Source organism: Strongylocentrotus purpuratus, unplaced genomic scaffold (assembly GCF_000002235.5).
Source record: "Strongylocentrotus purpuratus isolate Spur 01 unplaced genomic scaffold, Spur_5.0 spur5_scaffold_20, whole genome shotgun sequence".
In the NCBI taxonomy this organism is placed as follows: domain Eukaryota; kingdom Metazoa; phylum Echinodermata; class Echinoidea; order Camarodonta; family Strongylocentrotidae; genus Strongylocentrotus; species Strongylocentrotus purpuratus.
Window position 1 is genome coordinate 5,679,294 of NW_022145606.1, and position 20,626 is coordinate 5,699,919.

The window sequence follows — 20,626 nt, forward strand, 5'->3', positions numbered from 1 at the left end:
GGTGACATCTCTAGTAAGGCATGGTGCACTCCATCAACCATTAGACTGATGTGACGATGGAATAGAGTGACTGGGGTTTCATCTCTTTCACCCATCCATCTGACTGCTCTCGACATCAACCGATGAAACAGCCCGTCTGTGGAAATGGCAAACAAGAGAGATGACAAAAAAGAGTATGACAAGTGACGTTTTAAAAGCCAGCCCCAATAGATATATTAGCTGCAATAATACTTAAAGACAAGTTTAAATTTCTAAGAAAAACAAAAAAGAGTTTCTAACAAGATGGACTAAACTCTGACTATAAACATAATCATAGTGGTTTATTAGTGGTTTATATACCTGACCGCCCTGACACGTCATTTGGCAGGACATTAATCTACATTTGCCACTGTCCACCAAGGTGTTAAAAGGGTACCGACATGGAGGAATCCCTTGATTCGCTAAGGGCAACCTACAACAAGTAACCCAGAAGAGCTGTGGTAATATTGGAGCACCCTAAGCAACTTGCGTGGTGGATATGTTCACTCTGAAATTTTCAATATCGATATTATCATTAGAATTTAGGCAAATCAAAGAAAGATTGTAGACTAATCTGATACAAAGAAATATCATAAATAGTATGTAGCTTATCAATTTTCTACTCAAGGGTGAAGCCGATCCTAGAATTTTAAAATCTATCCGTGAGTTGGACATGGTGAACTTTGTGTTTACTTTTGATGCGTTGGTCACCTTTGGCAAGAACCTATTAAGGTCAGTCAAACTTGTTTCATTAGGCAACTCAAGAAAAATAGAGCAAGTGGCCACTGTAGACAGGTGTTCTCCTTCAGGACACACATTTCTTTCTCAAGGGATACAAAATGTATGACCTGCCTAGACAGGTGGCATTTATAGGAAGGGGCCACTTAGACAGGTTTGACTTTATACCCACCTTGTTGCAATCGAATTGCAATATAGTCTCTTTGGAGCAAGAAGAACTCTACGATACATTACATGTGTTAACACCCTCCTGGCTGTAAACAGATGATAAATTCATCCTCACCTGGTAAGAAGCCTCTGAAGTCCAAATAAAAGTCTGTAGAAGATTTGATCTGTGCCTTCTCTTCTTGGGGACAAGGGGACGTCAGTCTGGAAGGAACATAGTAGCGCTTATTTACCACCTTCTCTGTCTCATTTGATACCTAAAATATAAAAACATATCCAAACACTTAAACCATAAATACAAAACAAAATAAAGCAAGATACAAACAAGAAATCTATAAATCTATGCAAAAAACAGTACAATTCATATTTTACTCATCATTTAGTTTTACACATTCATTCCGGCCACTAAATTTTGGGAAGTTTCACAACAACATCGACCCATTGAGCAATTCTGATTTCCAATTTCAGAAATATACATTTCTCTCCTTAATCTTTACATTTTACAGCATATGTACCCATTTTCAACCCTGAGTAAATATCTACATATATATATATATATATATATATATATTAATATTTACAAAAGCTGGTAAATGTCCCGTGTTTGCTTCTATATTGTCTGAATATTTCTAGTCGCAATATTCAGAGGTTAGGGTGAAGCAAGATCCTTCAATAATTGCTTTTTTTAATGTCCTATCCTAACTAAATGTATAACTTCAGCAATGAAACTACAAATATACCCTTATTTTAACCCTAGACCGAAAAACCAAATAGCAACCATAAATCTAATCCTATATTAATTATAAATATTTTTCTTTTCGGGCATTGCCGGGGGAGCACGGATCGGGACACTAATTAGCTGGAGATTTTACCTCAGTGTCTACTCCATCCTGCTGGGGTCGTTCTACAAAAGCGTCACATATGAGATCGAACTTGGCCATGAGCTGCACTAGTGCCTCCTTTTGCTCCAAGAATCCTTGCCACATATGCTGAATCAACCTATCCTCTAAGATACCATCCTTCTCAAGAGTGACCAAAGCATCACTCACGATTCCATCCTATAATTAAAACACAATGTCAACTTAATGGCAGTTGGAATATAAACTGGACATAGGAGTATAGATTGGAAACCATTACTACGTGGTAAACAGAGAGCTTTGTTACATCAATATTATAAATAGTATGCCCTATCATTTGTATTAATACTATAAAACTCTGTCTCTAAAAATAATTCTTTACAGGCATATTCACATAGATCATAATGTCGCAGTTTACTGCATTATGTTTTTAATTATACTACACTTCTAATTCTCGATTGTTTAACACATAGACACTACGGACATTGTTGATGTATTGAGCTCCATATAAACCCACAATATGATTATAAGCGGAGGGGAAGACTGCTCACCCTCTCTGCAGAATCCAAGATGATAATGACCTGTTTGAATACATCAATTAGCCACGTGTTCTCCTACGATGTCTTGTATGACAGACTGCATAGGACCTTTGTGGCACGCGATTACTTTTGAATGCCAAATTCCCATGCATTTCGTTATATCAAAAAAAAAAATCTGCAGCTTACTGCAGCAAGAGTGAATGAGGTTGTAAAGGAGGAGGTTTCTCACCCTCTTTGCGGGATCAAGGATGGTTATGACCTGCTTGAAGACATCAATTAGCCACTGAGGATTCAGGATCACCATGTCTCGTAGTAGAGACGTCTGGTCTTCAATGCCTCCGTAGTAGACTACATTACCAAGGTCGTGGTAAAAGGTCAGCATCGTGAGAAGTTCATGCTCCAATTCCATCCCTACTGACTGTGTCAGCTCCTTGGCCTGGAAGAATGCAAAAAAACGGTTTCAAAATCATCATATGATTGGTGACAAACATCACAAAGAGTAGCTATTAAATGAATAAATATCGTAACAGTAACACTACATTCAATTTACACAGGGCATACACAGAATGTGAATATATTAATCAAGCAAATCTGTTACAGAATGCAACACGAAGCCTCAGTCTTATCCCATGATTTTCAAAGGGACTACTTCAATTTATTGAAACAGGCATGAAGTGGCTTATTTACAAAATTGAAAAGGCATCATTGATGGATGCATTTAAAAAATGTAGCTTTTTATATTCCCAACAATACCAGGAGACTTGTAGGTAGCTATGAAGAAATGAAATAAGGACTTAACTTAATTTTCCTTGAAAATGAAATATATACATAAATACATTTGTTAGAAAATTCGGTACCAACAAATGGAAAATTTTAAAGAAAAACAAAAGGAATAAAACCAAACTAGGCATTTAAAACTTGAAGTTCAAATATGAACTGCATACATACAATTAATCTCCAATTTTCTACCACTACAATAAACCGAACGCAAAATACATGAGAATGACAAGAATAAACGTTGCAGTCATACCTGATCTAACGACATGTAATTGATTTCATGTGCAGCTAGAGCTTCTTCAAATAAGAGCCATCTGAGTGGAATCTCTTCTCCCATGTAAGGCTCTGCCATCGCTACTCTCTCAATATGTCTCCTCAACGCAACCAGCTACAAAGGAAAGTACTTATTGGTGTGTTTTGTGTTACTTGACATGCACCTCAAGATATTTACATCATAATAAAAACTTCAAAACCATATAATAAATAATATAGGGATTACATCACACAGTAAAATTAGGAAAGATTCAGACAAAATATTACGAAGATGTTGATGAATAATTAACACGTTGGCTACTGAATTTTTTGTATCTAATCCCATAGGCTTAACACATGGACCACCAGGTTCCAGTAAGCAATGTGTTAAGGAAGTGTCATTAAATATTCAATGATAAATTTAATTGAGCATGTTCAGGAATATTAAGCTAATTACACAAACATATCACTATAGAGTAACAGAGGGAATAATTGCACAGATGTAGCGCATAAATGTGGAAAAGAATTGCCAATGGGTAATGAAAGAAGTGATATTTCTCTTCCACATTGATTGTATATAAACACACATATTTGTACAGTTGTATTATTACCCGAGACAATTAAACCATGAAGCCAATAGCTCGTGTCAAGTATTCTACAAAGAATAACTACCAATGCCATTTGATTTTAGGTTAAGAGTAAATGCCTATAATTGATTTTCGTCGAGCACAGTGAATGGAAATCAATTTCACTATGTATAAATATGAACTACCTTAATATTTATGCGCAGTCGATTAAATTACAGGAAATATTATTTATCTAAATAACTTCTCGGTAACTTGCATTGAAATGTTTTGGACATTGTCATAGAATCATATTGAGGTTAGATGTCAAAAGGAATACGCACCTAGTTAGCAGAGTTAGCAGCTTTTAACAATTTAGTAAAAAGTTAGATATTAGGAGATGGTTATGTCAGCTCTTTGTGTATGAAACAAAAATCTTAATATAGGCCATAGTTAAACGATTGGGACAATATTTAAGATAAAAAAAAACCCTGAGTCTAAAATCCATCACATTTCGTCCCATGACTCCAAGCTGTTTTTGTATTTTGTTACAGAACAATGGACTGCATTAGCTTAACTTTTTTAAGTGATATATTATTTTTAAAGTGGTCCAAAGATGTGGATCAATTTGAGCAGCACTTCATAACTGCAAGGAAAAGTAATTTTACATTTTGGATTGGATGCAACTGGATTTGATAGATAATCAGTAACACTCTTTTGTTTACAGGTTAATATAAATTATAAAAGTTGATGATTATTTATGATGTACCATATCGTCTTTGTCCTCTAAGCTGTTATCAATGGCATAATACTCGGGAACCACATGGCATTGAAACGGCCTCTCCATGATAGATTCACGGATCTTCTTAAAGGCAGAGCCGATCTAGAAGACCAAAAGAATGAAATGAACAGAAAATACAAATATTAGTCATAATGTTGAACATGCATGCATACCTCACTTTAGATGAGAACACGATAATCTATGCACAATTAGAGAATGCCGATACGAAATAGCATAACGCAATTAAAGTACACCATGATATCTCATTGGTTTTAATACAAGAGGGAAAATGCGACAAACAGATCAGTGAAGAATTGAACAAAATCTGTATACAAATATTTCATTTTTTAAGTTATAATCAATGCAAAACAATTAAAAATTAAATGTAGGAGCTATTAAATTGAGCAAGCTATAGTAAGTTAAAGTATATATTTCAGTTTGTGTTATTTTTTAAAATAACAGAAAGTGTAATTTTGCAGCCAAAATGTATATGTGAAGATGTAAAGATTGAACAAATTGTAGTATCCCAGGTCTGGCGAGATGGAGTCTCATCGGAACAACCGTTGATATCAGAGACTAAAGCGTTCAGTCTGACTCAGGGTATGGTACTTTTTGTTCGATATTTGTCGTGTTGGTGTCAGTCTAGTCGGTGTAAATCGAGTATCAAGGGTAGGCCTATCTGAGAATATGCTGTGTGCTGGTCGCGAAAACGAACAGGTGGGGTAAACAAAATTGTTACTTCATTATAAACAAACGTTTATATCATAAACCATTACCTTTTCCCTTTTCTCTTTTGCATCTCCTTTCACACTTTCTCGATGCGTTCCAACGATGAATATTGGTGGAGATTTCTGGGCGGTTTTAGACCGCGTATTCTTATTTATGACTGAAGACGGCGCCACCGCATGGGCGTAGATGGAATACAACCAGAAATTGATGAACTCTAGACATGTCAGTTCTGATTTGGCACCTCCTTTAACCTGCGTTTTAATTGTAAAGAAGTATGCATGGTAAGGCCAACGATAAAACACACAGAAAAATCATATTTGGTAATCATTATAATAGTGTAACGCATACATGTCCCACTCCTTGCGTCCAACATATTCATAACATAATCACGAAGAAGGCTTGCAACATAAACTAAGCTTGAACCTTTGCAATCCTTTATACTACTCCATAATTACTGTATATACAAAAGGGATATTAAGTAAAAATAATTTATGCTACAGTAAAAGAATTAGAATTCATTAAAGAATAGGGATGAAATAAGATGTATGAGAAGATGACATGCGGAGATGGTACATTAATCATGAAGAGAAATAGCAGTAATCCTTGATATTAAATTGGTAAAACATTACAGTTGCTAATTTTTTTTTTTTCTTCTCAAAAGCTGATCACTTTAATGTCATGCCCAAGTGTGGACGTGATTGGCAGGATGACATTGTAGGCCTACGTGTATTTTCGAACAGAGATAAGTGGACATTCAAAGAGATAGAAATTTCAACTATGTAATCTCAAAACCCTGCTCTTAAAAAGTAAAGGAAAACAAAGTGTAATATATCACTGATTTAATCGTACCCACAATTTACACAAGTATTAATCCAGACGGAAACAGGTTGAATCTACGTTTAAAAATAGTCAAAAGGAACAAGAGCTTTAATACATAGCATCTATACTTTAAAAACACATTGTATACGATTAATGGATGATGAGCAAAAGTAAAACTTTACAAAATAACTTTAGGAAAATAACTGATGTTTGGCAAAGAAAGCACAACACTAGTTAACATTTATCTATCCCCTGTAAAGCATAATTTATTTTTGCTAAGCAGTATAAAATAAAAGAAAAACATACCATTTCATAATTCTTGTCTCTGGATTCAGGGGGAACGACAGAATCCAAACTTCTACTGAGATCAAAGACAATCACATAAATAGCTCGCCACGTCAGAAATACCTACAGGAGAGGGAATAAAAGTGATGCATAAGTATTTAATAACTACAATGCTATGATATTTCTATATGCTCTTATATTTTCTATAATAATAAAGAACCTCAGGCACTGTTTATATACGATTAACAACTAAATGATTCATACCCTTTGGTGTGTTTGTGTGCGTGTGTGTGTGTGTTTTTCGTAACTCATGAATGCAAGGTGGACTGGTTGAATTAGGCAAGAGGTCTCTAAACTGCACTGCAAACTGAGACAGTGATTTCTTTGAGAATGAGATATCTACACTGAAACTGATCAGAACAAAATCACAATAAAAAGATCATATAGTTAGGATATGAAATCCATAATGGATGTATGGAAAACTGTTGTCAATACAATTTATTCAAATTTTCTATAGAATCTAACAATACTCTACAAATTTGCTTTCATGGCACCACGGTATAATTTGCAAGGAATCTAATGTTCTTAAAATGTTATTTTACCTGATGGGTTGAGTAATATATGTCGTGTCCAGCAAAGTCCCATATACTTAGTGAGACTCCTTCTCCTCTGCCGCTATCAATCATGTCTGTTCCTATCTCCTAAGGAATGAGGAAAATTAATACACATCTATATGAACAACTGGCAACAACATTTTACAAAAAATAACAGGAACATCAGTACTTATCCTGAAGACAATCACAAAACAACTTTATCCAAACGCGTATCATGAAGAGATCTTCTGTATCACATACTGTAGCATCATTTTTAACAAAGAATGAGCAAAACATCCAGTAAGCATATAGCCATTGAGTATCATGTATATATATATTCACAAGGTTTTTTTACACCATGGAAACATGTTCCAAAACGGCAAATTTTCTTCCTTTCCTTGATAGATCTTTCTCACTCTCATGTTCCTCAGGATCTAACATAGATTGTTAACCCCACTCCTGACACCAAATGAGGTTGAGATCAGCTGGTATGCTAATCTGTATGTTTTCTTGGATTTTGAAGTACTGTTACTTTCCATCTCTCCATCTTTCAGGGTCTAATGGAGTATCTGCCGCTATACGCTCGTGTGGAAACACACCAGATTTCGATGATACCATTAAAAGTAGTAATAATAATAATAACAATACACAACATTTATCAGGCGCTTAATACGGGTGTCTCTAAGCGCACCATTGTCTTATTAACTCTTATCATGCCACAGGGCTAACCCCCATTGTGCCAAGCTCCAAATCCCCCCGTGCCAGGTTGCTTTGGAGATAATGTGATTAACGCAATGGTTCTATGAATAGCGAGTGCAAAACACACAACACAGTCCAATGAGCATGAACAATAAAGACTATTACGAGTGCGCCCTCGCACGCACATGGCACTCAAGCGATGGCTCTCTCACATATATAAATCACTATAACGATAGCGTGCATGCAGCCTTGTGACAGGCTATGAGTTAAACAATATTAAACGAAACTTATAATAAAAAACACACATTATAAATCAGTTCTTTATTCAATAAATCATGCACATATAATAATACAAATAAAAATGAGATCAAAACATACATTAGGTCTAATATAAGATTCTAGGATAAAACAAAAGCATTGTAGAAAATTGTAAACATATTATACCACATGAAGAAAGAGGGTTCAAAAATGAATTCTACCTTTAGGTTAACCTGTTCCTTAAGCATTTTCTCCACCAGACTTGCTACTTGATTTGGCATATTGTCACCCTCCTCTTTATCCTTGGGCACCTCCACATTATCCAAGACAAATTCTTCTGTAAAAAAGGAGAAATATTATGTAATTGTAGGATAAACACATGCATAATTATTCTACATCTGCCACTCTACGCCCAGGTGTTAAGTGGGTACCAAGAAGAATGCGAACGTTAGAGTGGCTATATTGGCATGTCTGCGTTTGTAAATGGATCATGTTAAATATCATCCTACCTCTTAAAATGGCCTTCAAATGTGACTATGTTTTTATCATAATCATTAAAATTGTGAGAATATTAAATTTAAGTGACATTTAACGAGTCAAAATTGATTACAGTTTTAATTGATCACTGGGTTATAAGAATTTTTCTGTGGGAACACTTTATAGGGATGTTATACTTATTTGTTATCAGCTTTTAGTGATACTGTTTATCTTATGGATGATACATTAAGGATAGATCGACTGGTATCAAAGAAATCAAACAAACAACACAAGCTAAACTAAAAATAACAAAAAAAACAAAAACAAAAACACAAACCTGATTCTGATGAATTCAGGCCTCTGGCGAGAGTAGTATCGCTGTGTGGTTCTAAACTTTCCTCATCCTGTACAAAATAAACCAGTATTAATATTGCCACCGAGCAGCCTGCACTACCCACATTACAACTAACAACTAGAACTACTTTTTAAGTGGTTGGTGAGATGAGTACACTCGATCTGTATTCATTTAGACTTTCATTTTAGACTGGCCTAGAGTAATTTATTGTGTATTTGCATGACTAACTAAAAACTCGATATTCCAGATACAAACAGCTAATATCTACCTTGGGCTGTTGTTTGTTGATGATTGGTGGTTTTAATTTATATTGGTGAGAGGTTTTGTTTATTAGTTTAGAAATATAATGCATATGGTAAGTTTTAATTTATATTGGTGAGAGGTTATGTTTATTAGTTTACAAATGTAATGCATATGGAAAGTAAACAGCGACCTCGACATACTGTAGAGCAGCATTTGTCAGCCTTTCTCTCAAATTATTTATAGAAGATTCATTTTCCATCACTGGTACACCTCAAGTGCTAGGTACACCTTTATGGACACATTCTGTTTCTTGGAGCGAGCAAAACCAAAGAATTGTTTAAGGTGCAAAAAATGTTATTTTGTAAACGACACAAACTAGTTAAAATTATGGTCTTATGTATGCGGGAACTGGTTGCATAATACATGAATTCAAAGTCATATATTTGGTCACATCGATGCACGAATATAGATATTCGGGCATCTTGTGTCAGAATCATCCTGTTTCTAAATGTTCTGGGCGAGTGAAGTGAACAAGTAGGGTAAAAATGCAATTTCGATATGAAAATGTAAGATATATACTGGCACCTCGTTGACTAAGTATGTAGCTATTCGGAAACGTCAATGCCTAAAATCCTACTGTTTTTATGTGTTGCGAGAGAGTGCAGCGAGTGAGGAAAAGAACATACTCTTAATTGTCTACAAAACGTTATTTCTTCACGAAAATACATAACGGTTTTTAATAATTTTTTCTCACGAAATTGATTCTTATTTCATAATGGATCAAATGATAGATGTTGAAAAAATGCGTATCCCAAATTAAAAAGGCTTCTGTAGTGCATCGTAGTCTAAGACAGCCCTTTAAATGTTCACTTTTTACTTACTACTCAAGTATATTGCTTTTAAATTCGTTTAGCGAATTGTTGACATCCTTTATTTGTTCCGAAGGTCAACATAAATTCACATTTCTTTCTTCTGGCAGACTTTCACTTCTCCATTATAATTACAAATCACTACTGCATTTACTTCCGTAGATATTTTTATTTGGATTAACAAGTAAGATAGTCATTTCATTCTCTGACTCTCTCACTGGTTTACCTCAAATCAGAAAAACAATACCTGGATGAAGATTATAATTACCTGTGGTGGGGTCACGGTCAGACTCTTTGCTATTTCATTCGCAAGAGCATTTTTATATTCATCCTCTGTGAAAGTAAATCGTCATATATCATATTCTACAATTGTATCATATCTTAATATTAGACTGTATGGATCCATAATAATTTTAATTATATGATTTCAGGGCAATCCTGCCTTTATAGGAAGTTAACAATTACCAGATGGCTAGACATACGATGTGATGTGATGCGAGTCCTTCAATTTTTCCAATATACATCTTGACTGAAATATTATTTCGAATTGAATTGAATGATTAATAAGAGCAACAAGAACAAAATACATCTATAAACCTGAACTAATATGTGCTTACAAATAGTAACAAATACGTTTTGATAAAAAAAAAAAAACATTGTCATTTGTTACCAACAGTTTGACAAATTTATAATGTCAGACTTGAAAAAAACAAATATGCAGATAATTGTTTTATTTTTTTAGTAAAGGGCAAAATCTTTGTTCAAGTTTTGCTTACCTTTTATATCTTCATTCCCATGTCTTTTCTTGTGAATTGACCACATTTTCCCGCCAGCCTTTGCAACCTCGATGCTAATTTCACATGCATCTGTTGTTTCTACACCGTCCGTTATTGCCTCATTCTTATCAAATCTGAGGCAAATTAAATAATAATAATAGTAATAGTAATACTATTAATAACAATATAATTAATTATAATTATATCTACACACTTATATTCCGATGCACAAAGTAAAACCTACAAAACAAAGTATTCTAAACGTTCGACAAGCTGAATTGGGTAAAATCAGAAAAAAATCCGAGTACAAGTAACAACATCCAATAAATAAATGATAAATTATAAAGTTTCCGAAGTTAAAATCACTCAAGCTATGTGAATCTCAAATTGATGAATTAGTGAATGCAATTGTGAAATAATTTTTGACTTAGTTGGGTTGAAGAGCTCTCCCATATATCGCCACGTACAATCATGAATTTCAGGTCTATCCATAACACCTGTTCCCACGGCTGAAGATCATTGTATTTCTGAATTAGAAACATGTGTTGTTGATATTAAGATTTGGATGTTGCCAAACAAGTTGATGTTAAATGATAACAAAACAGAACGTTTGGTCAGTTTACCTCCATACCAGGTTTCTAAATTTAGATCGCGTAGTGTATCAGTTGGTGACTCCACCATTACCCCCATCTGATACTGTTAGAAACTTAGGTGTGTCCTTTGATACCCACCTGAATATGGATTCACAAATCACTAAAATAAGCAAATCAGCCTATTTCATGATTTATAATTTGAGACGCATTCGTAAATACTTTGATCAGGAGAGCATGAAAACAATCATGCATGCATGTGTCACTAGTAAACTAGATTACTGTAATAGTTTATTGTATGGATTGCCAGACTCCCAAATTTCCAAGTTGCAGCGGGTCCAAAATACATGTGCACGACTAATTTGCAGCCTCCTAAAATTCTCTCGAATAACCCTACTTCTAAAGGAACTACACTGGTTGCCAGTTCGCCAGATAATTACATTTAAAATATTAATGATAGTCTACAAAGCTCCTAGTTATGTTACTAAATGTTACATATCAAGTTTCAAACTCATGGTCGTAACCTTCGTAGTACACAAGACACATTTATGTTGCAAATACACCCATATAAAACCAAAGTAACCCTCGGGGACCGGTCATTTCTCTGTGCTGCACCTAGATTATGGAATAAATTACCACTAGAAATATGGAAAGCACCATCACTAGATAATTTTAATAAAAACTGAAAAATAACTTGTTCATATATTATGTATAGCACAGCATTTACGAGCTCTTGCAGCGCAGTAGAATATATCCAGATAGTTATTGCGCTTTGCAAATAAATATTATTATTATTATTATTACATCAAGTAAAGAAGAAGGAAGAGAGAGATCCTATCCAGTATACATGTACATCTATACTATATTCTGATCTTATTCAAGTGTGTGCTTTATGTTCTTGATAGTGCTTATAATCAATTGCACTTTTATATATGTTACTTTGGTAATGTATTTCGTCTGTATCCAGCAACAATTATCATCTACATTAGAAAAACTTTTACCAAAGTTTATTACTCTTGACTGTACATCACATATTCAATTTTATATCCTGCATCAAAAAAATGTTGGCTTTTGATTGGTTGAGAGCTCGTCACATGACCAGAAATATTTGAACTATTTTTAGAAAGTACTAAAGTAAAGGAGTGGGTTTTCGGCCACTTAAGGCAAAATCCTATTTTTTTTTTTTTTTTTTTTTTTTTTATTATCATTTCTTTCTCAAATCATGAAGCAAATATTATCATTATTACTTAAACAAACAAAAAATCCAGAAACAAATCATGAATTGCCATGACAATATTCTTTTCAATGTTCACCGTTTCGGAGACAGTTATCGGCATAGCGAGACAGTTTTCGATCGCATGTACAAAGTCAATAAGAAGCGCGCGCGCGCCGTGCGTTCCCCCGCTGATCTATAGCACTAGCGGACGGAGCAATTATCCCACCCCGGAGCTCGCCGGAGCTCCCCATGGCGAAAAACTATCTATGCGGTGATCGGAAACTGGAATCTGAATTAGACAGAGATATCGTGTGTGAGCTGCGGTGCCCGGCTGCATTGATTTAGTGCGATGAGATACCTTTGTGCTTGCGAATGACACAAAATTGGGCTCTAAATCTGAAAAAATACTTGAAATACAGCTCGAGAGTATTATTTAGGAGTACTATTTGGGAGTTGAAAAACAAATGTGAATTTTTTCTTCTTTTTCAAATCTTGATTTAATGATTTTTTTTTAAATAAAATATTTTATAATATATAAAACAAATATACCATGCCTTTTATTCGAGGTACTGGTTAAAAATATGGGCCTCGGTGACTCCAAAAGTACCCTTTAATTCGGGGCTGCGCCCCTCAGCAAATAGTACTATTGGAGTCACCTCTTGCGCCTAGTTTTAACCAGAACCTCTCAAGACAGTATGTTGTTTATTATATTTTATTATGTGTACACACGACTCGTGGAACATGTCTAATAAACCATTATTAAATTGAAACGAATTTCATATTGGAAAATTATATCACATTTATTGTGTACCATAACGGAGAAGTTGCCTTCAACGACATCACACGACATTACGACTTTTAAAACTTCATACCTCTCTCAATGTTTACCGGATTTGGTTCAAACTTTCACCAATCTGTTTGTCTAATATGTCTGCTTTCCTTCAAAGCAACATGCTATACAGATTGGAAAGCCCTTCAAAAGAGACACAGGCAAATCATGTATACAAAAATCATTACTTTGTATAACTTTTTATAAGATTTATTTCCTTCAAATCAGAAAAAAAAAGAATTATGACGTCTTTACAATATAGAGTGATGTCCTCCAATAAAATCTAACATAGATATCCATTATCAAGTCCGAGTGTTGGAATAACAGATTACAAATATTTCAAATGTTTGAAATGTTTTCAAATTGTTATTCTTTATTTTCTCATATTTGTCTTGTTAAAAGAAAATATGGATACATAATTATGTCAACGGTTTTTAATTATTTCAATATCTTTCAATTAAAAGATGAATCCAGAGAATGTTTACATTATTTAGATTCCAACATATACAATGTTTTCCACAATGTTTTGATGTGTCATCTCACTTCTTCCTCAAGTGATCAACAAGTATTATGAAAATAGACATCACAACTTGATTATAAACATTGTAGACATGGTGTAAAAATAACAGTTATCACATTATTGTAGACATAATTGTACTATATTCATGTTCGTGTGTACATTGACTGTATATTCAACAATGATGTGTAATCGTCCATGACCTAGCATCGTTTAGCAATTCATGAATGAACCTGCATTCAATCAGCAGATGTACGAGATGTATTGTATTATTACCAACGCTCCTTCTCTCCCCTTTCCTTTTCTTCTCTGCAAGTCAGTCTTTTCTATTTGTATGTGTTATTGTTGTTGTATCTAAGTTTAGGGCTGCGGGTACGTCAAGCTACTTTGCTTATTTCTGTAGCCCTCCTACATATAATGTATGTTAATTATGCATTCAATATATTTGTTTAAATTCGTTTATTATCTGTATAAAATTTTGTATCAAACCATATTATGTTCAGGAAAATGTATGATGAAAAAAGAAAAAAGATGCAGAAACCAATAAAACAAATCAACAAATAATTTGCAGTTTGTTTTTTAGCACATTCACAAATTTGATCACAAACGACTACAGTGAATACTACATGTACATGTTCACTGATTAGAAATGATTATATTACCAACAAAAAAAGAAAATAAGAGATAAATGCAGTTAAAAAAAGGACGAGTAATTGATGAGTTTGAGGGTCTTGGTAATGGTAGATAACTCAGGATAATAGAGAGTCAGCAGACTGGTTTGTTATGGTAGGCATGTGGTTTATTCAACTACGACGGATACCGGATATTCGGATATCGTATATCGTAACAGTAATCACAAAGGGAATCATTTTCATTATCGATAACACAGAATAACCCACATCAAAATCATCTTGCTCCCTGAACCTTTATTATGTTGGAAAGAGATTTCATGCATCCAAACAGAAAGCGTTAAGTCAACATGACTGGTAATAAAGTCGTCTATTTGTTTTCTCAAGGGAGTGGATGAAATACATAATACAGAGACGGGTAAACAAGGAACAATAGAGAGAGAACCCTTACAAAAAAAATCTATGATATTCCTATGGTACGGCTCTATGGTGAATGGTATTTCTATGATATATTATATGGTAGAATATATTTCTATGGTATACCACACAATTGCTGAATGGTGGAGTTCTATGGTCAATGGTATATCATTGATGCCGTCCTATGGTGTATGGTATTTCTATGATATATTATATGGTAGACTATATTTCTATGGTATTTCTGTTGAATGGTATCCCTATGGTGGAGGATATTTCAGTGGTAGCTCTATGGTGGATGATGACTTTATGGTATATCTATGGTGGTTATGTGACTCTATGGTGGCTCTAAAGTGAATGGTAGATCTATGGTAGCTCTATGGTGGCTGTATGGTGTATGGTATTTCTACGGTATGTTATATGGTAGACTATATTTCTATGGTATTTCTGTTGAATGGTATCCCTATGGTGGAGGATATTTCAGTGGTAGCTCTATGGTGGATGATGACTTTATGGTATATCTATGGTGGTTATGTGACTCTATGGTGGCTCTAAAGTGAATGGTAGATCTATGGTAGCTCTATGGTGGCTGTATGGTGTATGGTATTTCTACGGTATGTTATATGGTAGAATATATTTCTATGGTATTTCTGTTGAATGGTATCCCTATGGTGGAGGATATTTCAGTGGTAGCTCTATGGTGGATGATGACTTAATGGTATATCTATGGTGGTTATGTGACTCTATGGTGGCTCTAAAGTGAATGGTAGATCTATGGTAGCTCTATGGTGGCTGTATGGTGTATGGTATTTCTACGGTATGTTATATGGTAGAATATATTTCTATGGTATTTCTGTTGAATGGTATCCCTATGGTGGAGGATATTTCAGTGGTAGCTCTATGGTGGATGATGACTTTATGGTATATCTATGGTGGTTATGTGACTCTATGGTGGCTCTAAAGTGAATGGTAGATCTATGGTAGCTCTATGGTGGCTGTATGGTGTATGGTATTTCTACGGTATGTTATATGGTAGAATATATTTCTATGGTATTTCTGTTGAATGGTATCCCTATGGTGGAGGATATTTCAGTGGTAGCTCTATGGTGGATGATGACTTAATGGTATATCTATGGTGGTTATGTGACTCTATGGTGGCTCTAAAGTGAATGGTAGATCTATGGTAGCTCTATGGTGGCTGTATGGTGTATGGTATTTCTACGGTATGTTATATGGTAGAATATATTTCTATGGTATTTCTGTTGAATGGTATCCCTATGGTGGAGGATATTTCAGTGGTAGCTCTATGGTGGATGATGACTTTATGGTACATTAATGGTGGTTAGTGACTCTATGGTGGGTCTAAAGTGAATGGTAGATCTATGGTAGCTCTATGGTGGCTGTATGGTGCGGGGTATGGTGTATGGTATTTCTATGGTATGATATATGGTAGAGTATATTATATGGTATTTCCGTTGAATGGTATATACCTGTGGTGTAAGATATTTTAGCAGTAGCTCTATGGTGGATGATGACTTTATGATATATTTCTAGTGGTTAGTGACCCCATGGTGGCTCTAACGTGGCACTTTTTTTACATAAAAAGGGCCCCTTTACTTTAAAAAGTGCCCCTATTATTTTTTTTAAAGTGCCCCTTTTCCTTCGATAAGTTCCGGTTTTCCTTTGCAATAAGTGTCCATTTTCCATTCTCATAAGTGCCCTTTTTCCATCTCTAATAAGTGCCCCTTTTCAGATACGAGAAGTGCCCATTTTCACTTTTGATAAGTGCCCCATTCACCTCTGATAATTTCCCTATTCAAATCTGAGAGGGGCCTTTCCCCTTTTAATAACTACCCCTTGTTTAACTCGGATAAGCGCACCTTATATTTTCACATGTGCCCCCTTTCCTTTCTAACAAGTGCCCCCATTTAAAAGAGAGCCCCTTCCCTTTATCATAAATGCCCCCTTTCCATCTATGAAAACAGTTACTTTTCATTCTTAAGTCCCTCTTCATTCTCATAGTCCCGTTCCATCTCTAGTAAATGACCCTATTAAATTCTGAGAGGTACTCGTTTTATTTTTGACAAGTGTCCCTTTTCCTCCTGATAAGTGCTCTTATCATCTTCAATAACTGCCCCTTTTATTTTGCCCCATTTAAAAGAGTGCCCCATCCCCTACCCATAATTACCCCCTTTTCATCTCTCATAAGTGCCCCGTTTATCTTGACATGTGCCTCTTTTCTTTTTAATAATAGCCTGCACTTCCCCCTTCTCATAAATCCCCCCCCCCTTCCCCTCGTATTAAATGCCCCTATTAAAAACTGATCGGTGCCCCTTTTCGTACAACAAATCAACATTTCCCCTTATTATTAGTGCCCCTTTTTCATTCTCATAAGTGCCCCTTTTCTTTTCACCTAAGATAATTACCCTTTAACAATGATACGTACGTGCCCCATTTTCACCTTCTGATAATTACCCGTTGTAATTTGACATGTGCTCCTTTTTTTTCTAATAAGTGTCGCCCTTTTCGATAAGTGTCCCCTTTTCCTCTCATCACGTGCCCCTAATTTCCAGCTACTAAGAGCAATATCACCCAAAGCACACCCGCATTTCTAGATGTTATAATTATGGTACTTATCAAAGGTCTTTTTAGTCTTCTGTTATGATAATGTAATAAACCCATCAGGATTGGGTTTTTCTTCTTTATAATTGATGTAATTTTTCGCACTGCGACCTCACAAATCTTATTTATAAAGATAAAAAAAATATTGAAATCATCCCTGATAATCTAATCACAATATAGGGGGTATATACAAATGTGTTTTTTTTAAATATATATTTTCGCTGTGAGATTTCCCTTTGTAGGTGCCCTATTTATTTTCTCCAGAAAGTGCCCTTTTTGTTGGTGCCCCCCCCCCCCCCGGCACCCCCCCCCCCCCACTTAGGAAGTCGCTCCACTGCCTCTGTTTGCACTCAATTAGTCTCAATCAATTAAAGAAATCATTAAATAAAAAATTCTAAACCAAATTGTAACAAGTAATGTATATCAGCAGAAAGTAGATAACAAGGGCTGTTTGCTGCCACCTTGTGCCCAAGATTTGAATAACTCTTCTAGCCGTTGGTCTCCAATTTCTACTCACTGAAAATGCTTCGCAAAACTCCAAAATATGTGAGGAAGAGGAAGGTGTTCAAAGGAGATCATTACCAGATATTACAGAAGAGTAACATGAATGCTGGAGAGGTGCCAGAAGAACTAACAGCTAATTCAGAGATCGAGGAAGCTTTCCCTGAATAAGTGTTTGGACAGCCCTATTTTTGGCCCTGGTCCCACATGTGAAGATCCGCGTCATTAGTGGCCCACAACTTGCAGCTGCTTTGCAAAAGGCTCACGTGTGTCTGGGAGGTATGTACTTACTATCAAACAATATTTTTAGTTTGCAAACTGTTACTTTGAGATTGTATTGCATGCTCAAGGGGTGAATGGCTCAAAAAGCCAAATCAAATGATTAAGAATAGAGTAAAGGAGGGGGTAATCGACCATCACCAGTTTTCGGCCGATCCGTTGGATGCATGGTAAAATCCCTGTAAAATCCATCGCATAACAGCATATCATATATCCCACACATACCATACCATGCCAGAGTCACTGAAGAACCACATTTGCAATGGAAAATATGTCCTAAAATATCACATTTTAGCGATGTAATCGGCGGTCCCGCTCCCCGAATCTGAAAAATTAAGTATCTTAAGCGTGTATATGGGTACCATAAAATGAGCTTTATTTCAAGTATTTTTCAGATTTAGAGTCCGATTTTGTGTGAGTCGCAAGCTCAAAAGTATCTCATCGCATGTATTTAATCAATGCAGCCGGATACCGCAGCGCACACACGATATCTCTGTCTAATTCAGATTCCAATTTCTGATCACCGCAGAGATAGTTTTCAGCACGGGAAGCTCCGGCTTGGGATACCTGCTCCGGCCGCTAGTGCTATAGATCAGTGGGGAAACGCATGGCGCGCTTGCTTGCTTCCTATTGACTTTGTACATGCGGCCGAAAACTGCCTCACTAGGCCGAAAACTACCTCCGAAACAGTGAAAATTGAAATGAATGTTGTCATGGCAATTCATGATTTTTTTTCTGGGATTCTTTCTTTGTTTAAATAATAATAGTATTTGCTTCATGATTTGAACAAGAAATGATAATAAATAGGAAGTAAAGAGTCCAAAAAATAGGATTTTGTCTTAAGTGGCCGAAAAACCCCTCCTTTACTCTATGGTGAATCGAAGTGGGGGCATCGGAATCGTCGTGAAATCTGTGAAAATGTGTATTTGTGTAATATACTACATGTATGTCATAACTAGCACTTTGTTATTATTTGGGGATTGTGCTTTTCAAAATATTTTCTTTGTTCCATAAAGTGTTTTGGATATCTTTTACAGGGCATCTCATTCCTCTGGAGAATTTGTCAAAGAGGAATGGGTTGAACTGCGCCATGGTCCTTGGTTGCTTCATTTGCAAGAAGGAGAGGACATTCTCTTCATCAGAAAATGAATGCGAAGGACGTGGAAAGTCTGCAGAAATAAACCGCAGAGCTACTCTGGCAGCAACGGAGGTTGGTTTGGCACGGGATAGCTTGTGCGACTTGCTGACCATCCTCGGAACAGCCCCACTAGTCGAAGCCCCTAGCTACAACAGGCACATAGCCACTTTATCTTCCTTATCCCAAGAGGTTAGTCACCAGCCTTGTGTTTTCTTCATTACATTATCTTAGCTGTACGTACATTTAATCCAAACATATTTTTATTTCTTAGTTATGGTCGATAGACAGTATAATACATGTACATCAATATCCCTTCTTGTCAAATCAAGGGATGAAAATTAATCAAATCTAAATATTTGTAATAGGGTCTAATAAGTAAGGGGCCTGAGGGAACTTGAAATTTACTTGTTATTTATTACAAACTCTTTTTTTTTTTGCAGACCAGTAAGGATCAGAAGAAGAATGTAGCAGCATGCCTACGTCAAAGGGCCATGGACAAGGATCTGACCATCAGGGAAAATGATCATGTGGACGTGGCAGTGCCCTACGATGGAACATGGCATAGACGAGGTTACACATCGAATCATGGGGTGGGGGTAGTGATACCGATCGATACAGGGGAGATTGTTTGACACAGAAGGTCTATCAAAATCATGTAAACAGTTTGAGTATAGAAAGGGTTGGGTCTTCAGTATTCTCAGCCAGAGGGACCTTGATCGCCTTCAGAGACTCCAAAAATGAGCAGCAAGGCTTGTATTTTCTGCTCCTCTTCGAACTCACATATACAACCTCTTTGACTTGAACTTCATTGTACATGTTTATACAATGTTTTTGAACATTTCTGTGCTGCAACTCAATGCCTCAGTTTTTATTGTACATGTTTATATATTTTTAACTTGCCTTTCATTTTAGTCATGTTTACATACACACTATATATGACATTTTAGTTATTTAGAGGAACTAGGGTGATATATATGGGGGTATTTATTACACCTTAGTAGAATAAGTCCAAGTAATATGTGTTGCAATTATGAACTTGCCTTTCATTTGAGTTTTTATTGTACATGTTTATACAATGTTTTAGAACAATCCTGTGCT

The 20,626-nt window shown here is 35.6% G+C and overlaps 2 protein-coding genes across 2 annotated transcripts; one reads left to right on the forward strand and one right to left on the reverse strand.

Annotated features, from left to right (window-relative positions):
* Positions 1-440: 440 nt before the first annotated feature.
* On the reverse strand, positions 441-7,538 carry LOC105438637 (probable serine/threonine-protein kinase roco11). Its single transcript, XM_030993288.1, has 10 exons — positions 7,533-7,538; positions 7,126-7,224; positions 6,545-6,646; positions 5,467-5,670; positions 4,679-4,792; positions 3,348-3,482; positions 2,547-2,753; positions 1,794-1,979; positions 1,040-1,178; positions 441-451 (listed from the first exon to the last, which is right to left on the reverse strand). Exons 1-10 carry the CDS (start codon positions 7,536-7,538, stop codon positions 441-443), a joined length of 1,203 nt encoding a protein of 400 aa, XP_030849148.1.
* A 10,394-nt stretch (positions 7,539-17,932) lies between these two features.
* LOC115927180 lies at positions 17,933-20,378 on the forward strand. The gene is made up of 3 exons (XM_030992660.1): positions 17,933-18,390; positions 19,428-19,717; positions 19,969-20,378. Exons 2-3 carry the CDS (start codon positions 19,481-19,483, stop codon positions 20,158-20,160), a joined length of 429 nt encoding a protein of 142 aa, XP_030848520.1. The 5' UTR covers positions 17,933-18,390; positions 19,428-19,480; the 3' UTR covers positions 20,161-20,378.
* Positions 20,379-20,626: the final 248 nt, after the last annotated feature.